Source organism: Rhipicephalus sanguineus, chromosome 11 (genome assembly GCF_013339695.2).
Source record: "Rhipicephalus sanguineus isolate Rsan-2018 chromosome 11, BIME_Rsan_1.4, whole genome shotgun sequence".
In the NCBI taxonomy this organism is placed as follows: Eukaryota; Metazoa; Arthropoda; class Arachnida; order Ixodida; family Ixodidae; genus Rhipicephalus; species Rhipicephalus sanguineus.
The window spans coordinates 20,771,817-20,779,443 of NC_051186.1; the positions used below are offsets into that span (position 1 = coordinate 20,771,817).

Consider the following 7,627-nt stretch of genomic DNA (forward strand, 5'->3'; position numbering starts at 1 on the left):
CGCAGCAATGGTGACGTCACGTGCAAGCCATGTATTGACTTTATGCGTCTGGTGACCTTTGCAAAACACATATAGATGTTTTCTAGCTGTCAGCGCTCTCCGATTCAACTTGCTCGTCCATTGTGCTGTCTAGCTCTCTTATTAGGTGGACGTTTGTGTTGCAGCTCACCAACAGTTTTTGACGCAGATGAGTGGTGCGATCTTGTACGCGTTCCAAAATAAACACGGAGGCGTGGCATTACATCCAGCCGCACGTGACCGCACGCGATTGGTCAATGCAGGGCCGCGACGTCTGTCGCGGTTCACATGGGCCATTCGCGTGCGGCTGGATGTAACACCACGCCTCCGTGTTTATTTGGAATGCGTACAAGATCGCACCAGAGATGAGCGACCTTCGTCACGCCGGCCCGCAGTGGCAATCATGGCGATGCCCTTTCGGGTCGTGGCAGGTCCATTCTTCGGTTTGATCACTTGGGTATTTTTGATTGAAGGAAAACTCCTGCGGTTAAAGTTCTAAATCCCGCGTTTAATGCAGCTCCCGTGAAACCTGAGGAGCACGGGCAACCCAGTGATTCCCTTGACAATCGCCAAGGTGGTGGCGCCCTCTCTTGCGCGGCGCGGGTATCAGCCGGATGCTTCAGACGCGTTTTTGGCTATTTTAGGTCAATTATTGCAATTGATTCTTAGCGAGTTCTATAGTTTATAATATTTTAGACTTTATTTTCCACTGGTTTTGAGTATTGTTAGTCTTAATTGTCTTAGGCCTGCATTGACTGTAATAATTTTGACTGTATTAAATTGACTGCGTGACCACGCGACATGAGACGGTGGCCGACAAGCCGGGCCCTAAAGTGCTTAGAAGAAATGTTCCTTTTCTGCACAGGCCGTACTCAGCACCGGACGAGCCGACGACGGTGGTTTCCAAGTACCAGCTGGCGGCTCGCTACGGGCGCCAGGAGGACGCCGACTGCTCGCGCCAGTACGACGGCTGCATCGTTTCTCCGCTCGAGATCGTTCAGACGATCGTCGGATACTTCCTGCGATAGTCCAGCGAAACGTTGGCCACTTCACACCCGCAATATGCGTGTTTCAGGCCGAGGAAATGAAACCTCGCCCTTTTTTCCTCGATGCTCACGCCAATGGTACTACATATTTCCCGGCCGTTGTGGCCTTCAGCAGACAAGGCACTTTGATGGCTACAAAGATTTACAGAGGGAAATTTGGCCGGATCATATAAGCATTTAACTGTGCATAACTTAAAGGGGCACTGACACAATATTTCGCGGCTGAGATAGCGCCTGCGGGATGGATTCCCGCGAACATGCGTATATCATCTACCAAGTATCGACAACGAATATAACATGGAAGGTAGTTTATATGAATTTCCAAGTTCGCGTGCGCAACCCAGCGCTATACGCCACACATGGCGACATAGACATCGTTTGAGGCGGCGTGAAGGTGACCCTGAACTTCCGCCACGTCACTGCAGCCGTGCACGTAGTAATGATGTCGTCATAGTAGACATTGCCCTTTCGCCATGCTGACTACTACTCGGCGGCTGCTTGCGAGTGCGCGCCCGAGTCGAGAACGTCATCGCCACCAGACGGCGATGACGGCAACGACATCGCGCGGCACACGCGACAGGCGAATTACGCGAGCAGACGAAGTTCGTCACCGTTGTGAGTTTGTTTGGTGTTGGTTGCATCTGGCGGTTCTCCTAAACCTAAACTTAGACTGGTTCGAGTTAAACCACAGACAGACACGACACGGATGTCCAAACTCCAGAGACAAAGTCGCGCTGAAACCGAGCGTTCGCACCTCACATAGACCTACGGGCATGTCGTCGTTGGCTTCCCTCGTTTCAGGCTCTTCTCGCAGCCGCCGTTGGCTCCCTGGTATTCTCTCGTTGTACGTGCTCGTGGTCTTCGGCTCACCGTCGTCGCTTCGAAGCCATTTCTTGGGCTGACTGTTGTCTTCTTAATTTTTAGTGAACCAGCGGTGAGTAGTGGGATTTGCCTAATTTCTCAGGCACATATCCGTTCATGATGATGATAACTTTTGTGGCAATTCGTTTTACGACGAGCCAACAGCCTCGATGTTAAAACGCGCCAGACCGAAAATTTTTGTGTCAGTGCCCCTTTTGATTGCCGCGCTTAGTAAGTGTGCATCTCGAATCCATTTTACACGCTAAGCCGGGAAATACCTTCACATTTACGTGACGCTAAATACAAACATTAATATATTGAAATGAAGCGATGGCCTCTACGTATATCATGGAGGAAGGAAAACTCAGGAGAGGCCCTATCGTATCCCAATGCATTGCTAAAGGTGTGATGGAAGTGACGTCAGATTTATGGGGCAAACAACACAGCAGACGCCCCGCGGCGTGCTCTCCGCGGTGGTTCGCTTCTGCGCAGATTTGTAGTCCTGGCGTATACTTAGCGCGTATTGTGCGGTTCGCATGCAGTAAAATGTTGCAAGCAGACGTTTACCAGGCTGTTCGTGCGTGGCAGGCCCGAGCGCTGCGTGCTGAAATTCGTGGAGCGTTTTTGTGCAACATTACAGAAAGTAACAAGCGTCGAAAGCTGGGCGAGTTGGTAAGGTTTCATCTTCTAGCAAACTGCGCGGCAGACGGGACACAAAGAAGGAACGCTCGTCTGTCTCTTTCGTTCCTTCTTTGTGTCCCGTCTGCCGTGCAGTTTGCTAGAAGATGAGTACAGAAAGTACCGGTACGTGCCGTAATCAAAAACATTCAGCCCCTGCATCATCGTATTCGAACTCACTTAGCAGTGACTTAGGTGTTCTGCTGGGTGTTAGCCCTTTCTTTTCCTTTGTCGTAGCCTGATTTCCCGATCTATTGCCCGATTAGCGGTTCTTTGCTAATGTATATGGAGTGAGCGTAGTAGCTATTCGGCGCAACGCCAAGCTATAGTTGACGTAACTTCACGTCGAAAAGAGGACACCGCTGTATTGCACACGCAATCGCGCACGTAAAGTTTGTAATTCCAGTACGCACACAACTACGAGCTCGCAGCGAGCGCACACCGCGCAATACATACATCTCGTAGTTCGATAGCAACATCAAAAGTTTGTTTCCCTTTCGTTGAACGACACAGCCTCTAAAAACGTACGATGCCTTCGGCACATGTTATGTATGGCGCGTCAGATGCCAAAAACAAAAGTTCACATTTGTTCTGAGTTGACACAATGAGTAAGAAGCAACAGAGCGCACATCCGAGAGCTTCGCATGTAAATACCATGCATTAGTGATCAGCAATGAAGCGACCGTATATGTACACATGAAGTGACACCCGGTACTGTCCGCAGTGCACGCGATTTGCACCGGGTATACACAACAGCTGGGCATTGCGTAGCTTTTCTAAAGAGCACACAGCAACAGCATGTGTGAATCGCCTGCGCCGTTTGCACGGCGAAAAAAAAAAAGGCTGCAAAAATTTCGCGACTCGCTCGCATGCGCTTGCAAACGACGCGACAGAAATCGCGAAATGTTTCGCTGCCCCTTCGCTAGGAGGTGATGTGTTTGCGATGTGGAGGCTTCACGAATGTGACGTCAGGACCTCTCTTTAGTATTCCCTCCTCCATGACGACGTCAACAAGAGTGGGTATAACATTGCGCAAAAATTAACACGGACACAAGAGAGACGATGTAACACACAGGGCGCGATGTGTCACTTTGTCTCTCTTGTGTCCGTGTCAATTCTGTGCGCAACGTTATACCCACTAATGGCAAACCAACAGGCCCAAATAGCAACCTTGGTCAACAAGAGCTTTCATGTGCAGGCTAGGATGCAGTACCATGTTGCATTTAAGGTGATAAATTAAGGCCGTATCCTACAATCTCACATTTGACCTGTCTGAGGTCTTTCCTCGTAACAATTTAGCTGCTCTTTTCACTAGCGCCACGTCACGCGTTGCAAAGACGTGACCTCAACTGTGGTACTCGCGGCACGTGTCTGTGCCAATCGATCTCTGCGACATCATGCTGGCATATTTATTAAACGTTTTTTGCAGTCACGTGTCTCTTATACTGAAGACTGGGCGAATCGGTTTGTCGCAGTTGAACTGGCACAGCACATCACTGTGTTGGCCGTTCCTTCCCGCGATGCGCTGTTCAAGTCTCGTATTCATGCCACCCCCACTTATTGGACAGACAGTTGCCAACATATTTGACAACACATTGATTGACAACATATACGACATAAAAGCAACACGCCACTGCGCTCTGGTGCCGGCGCCAATCTTCAGTTTGATTAAAAGAGCTGTGAATGAAATGTTTCGTTATTGTTCATTCGAGTGATGACCACGAAACGTGGTCTGAGCAACTGTGCACCTTGTGAGGTCTCAAGATGGGCCGCTCTCGGAACACACGGAGACAGTTCACGCCGTCGAGCAACAACGACGTGTACATTTATTAAACACTACATTTACATACAACGAGCTCGCCTGCCGAATCTGATACACAACTAGTACAACGCTAAATAACCTTATACAATGCCAATACAATACCCGGAAAACATAACACACACCCAAGACAACGTAAGACATACAATGCACCGCAAATGCGACGTCGCCGACGTTCGACTCACCACGAAGGGCCCGCGGGAAACGAGCCGCGGTATCGTCCCCCACGGACCCACCGCGGGAGACGACCATCCACGCACGCTACCATTTTCCTAAACGGCTCGCTGCTGTTTTCTGTCCGCCGGCCTAGCTTCTCCCGCAGGCGACGCTGCCGGCGCCACCGCGCTAACCCTGACCCGCGTGAGTACAGCGCCACTGCTCGCTCGGCGGCCGTTTAACCTAACTGCGGCCTTGGGATGCGACATTTGTTTTCGTGGCCGCTACAGGGAGCGACCGCAGCGCCGCCATTCGGTAGAGCCTGAAACGCCTGTTTTAGGCACTTTTTCTACCTGAAGACGGCCACTGGCCTAGGTACTGAGAAGAACGCCCCTAGCTCCACTTGTCCCTAGCTTGATCGGCAGCCATAGGCCATGCGCGCTTCACGCCGGTAAGGTAGCCACCCTAACGCCGGTGTCAACCCACGCCAAAGTAAGTTTTTGCATTCGCTGTCCTGCGGTGTTTTCTACCGCGCGACGGAGCAAATGAGTTAAATGGGCCAGGCCTTCTGCCTGGTGTGTTGTGTCTGTGTGCCGTTCGCCTTCGAACTCTACCTTTGTGAATTTGCACCCTGTGTGAGCATGGGCCAGTCAGAGTATATGATTACACCACAGTACAAGTGCTTAGCTCGAGCTCGGTTGTAGTCGAGGTGGAACTGCATTCAACAATTCATTATTTACGTGACACTACGGCCTCAGTCCCGAAACTTGATTTGGTGCAATTATGTTACTGTTACTGCAGCTTCTGATCGGTGCAGCTATTTTGCTGGAAGGAGGCTTCAATGTAATAGAGTTACTGTTTTGTACTACATGTCCGTGTCGTTCCATTTGATATGTCATGATACACTGCACGTGTAGATGGTCGACGCTACCATCTGTGCAATACATTACATGGTTCTCATTGCAACTGTCTAGGGCTAATTGTACCATTTTTATTACGTACCTCACTTCGCTGCAAGTGTGCTTCTTCACAGCCCTGTGCTTCTTCGCAGCACGGGGCACAGGCATAACAATTGCAGCACGTTTGGTGTAATGCAGTCCTACCATCAATTTGTATAGGCAAGACAACACATAGGACAGTGCACATTGGAACTTTGTGCAAAGTTTAGGTATTCCCTGTGACCTTGGGTGCTGCTGACAAATGTCCCATTTGTCTGGTTTGTGTAGAATGCTAAAATAATTTGCTGCATCAGCCAAGGCAAAGCAGAAAATTAAGCTGGAAATGGCCACTTCTCTGCATTACAAGCCCTGTGGAGTGGTGCTGTAAATTCTGCATTGCCAGATATTGTTGCGTTAGAATCTGACTACCTGCAAAATTCTGACTGGCACAAGCACCCAGTTGCTGTATTTCTGGTAGACCAGCTGCACTATTATTACAGCTGTCGTTTCCCTTGGTTTTGTCCTAGCAAAGACGCCACCTGCTTCAAACAGCCCACGTACAACTGTGATTAAAACTGTGAATAGCATGCACACATACACACTATAATCGCTATGGTTTACCTTTAGATGCAACAGATTTCAAAGAACACTGACTGCAACGGTTGATATCACTTCCTTTAGAAACTTGCTCAAAGCACATATCGTTCTGGTGTAAAGCAGCTTGCACAGTTGTAAGAAAGCGGGCAGTTACCATTACAATTTGCAGTGTTCCACTACTTTATTCTTTAAGGGGCTCCACAACCACTTTTCCAAGTAATCGAATGACCTCAGTATCGGGCCTCACGAATCGATTGCCGCAAAAATTTCTTGAATTCGTCAAGAACGAATAGAGTTACAGGGATTTGTCACACGCTTTCAGTGCTTCCCCTCTTCTCTCAGCTTGCTTGAAGGTACACATGGAGGGATGGCATAGAGGAAAGAATTCACGTCATGAGCTTGAGCATGCATGATGAAACACGATTGCTCTCTGTTCTCATTATTCCTGTGCATAAGTGTGGCTACTATAGAGCACAGGGCCAGCGTGTGGCAGCACCTTGGTGGCAAGAAAGGCATCTTATCCAAATTCCGCTCTTTCTTTATGTGGGATATTGGCCTGCTATGTGTTGTTCAATGTCAAACAGCAGGTGCCGACAGCTGCGAAGAGGGTGAGCACAGCCCCCTGTATGAAAAGAGGGTGCCTGTGAAAATGGCAACTTCACGCTCCACTTCTAATCTCTCTTTGTTGCGCATGACTGCAAGGCTTGGCTGAGCTTTTCATAGTGGTGTCTGCTTTCCACAGGATGTGATTTCTGAGCAAAGAAACAACTGCTTGCAGTGCGAACTCAACACAAGGACAAAAGAAGACGCGGTGCTTGTTCGTGCCTTTTGTTTTTGTGTCAAGTTCACACTGCAACCAGTTGTTTCTAATGATCTACCAACTTTCCAACTCTCGTTGACCTCACCAAGACTACATTTTTTCACCAAGCCTGACGGGTGGTTCATGACCTCTTATAACAACTTTTTCATGAAATGCAACATTTAAAAAAATCATAGAATCGGCCCACATTAGTAAACACAAAAAAGTGAAAAATTACATTTATTGAAATTCTACATCTGTCTTTCCACTACTTTCTTTTTCTGTGTGCGATTTTCAACTTTAGAAGGCATCTGATTATTTATTTATTTGAGAATACCTCACAGGCCCCGTAAGAGGCATAGGGTGAGGGGGCATACAGTACAATTCAATACATTGTATGGTTGTATACACACTCTACATTTCAGAATTCTAAATGTGCATGGTGTGGCTGCACTATAACATGCATAAAATATACAGCTGTATCCTTACCAGGAAATGGCTATATTTTCACATTAAGCTGAGGCATCTGCATATTTAAATAAGTGTTGCAATACTTTATTGGATGGCTGTGCATTTGGGCACATGTGGCTGGCGGTTATCACAATCTTTGTATACAGGGCAATCTTGAGCGGTCATGCTTTATACCCTATAGATCTTCGACTAAGATTTTCTTACTTGTTACTTTTATCAGTATCGAAACTTTGCAATATTCATG

At 48.2% G+C, this 7,627-nt stretch overlaps 1 protein-coding gene across 1 annotated transcript in view; it reads left to right on the forward strand.

The window, feature by feature from the left end:
* LOC119373689 (uncharacterized) overlaps nt 1–4,251 on the forward strand; it is a 79,326-nt gene extending 75,075 nt beyond the window's left edge. Inside the window, exon 4 of the mRNA XM_037643754.2 lies at nt 884–4,251. Within this exon, the coding sequence (XP_037499682.1) occupies nt 884–1,046 (163 nt within the window). The 3' untranslated portion in view covers nt 1,047–4,251. The remainder of the gene's footprint in view (nt 1–883) is intronic.
* Nucleotides 4,252–7,627: the final 3,376 nt, after the last annotated feature.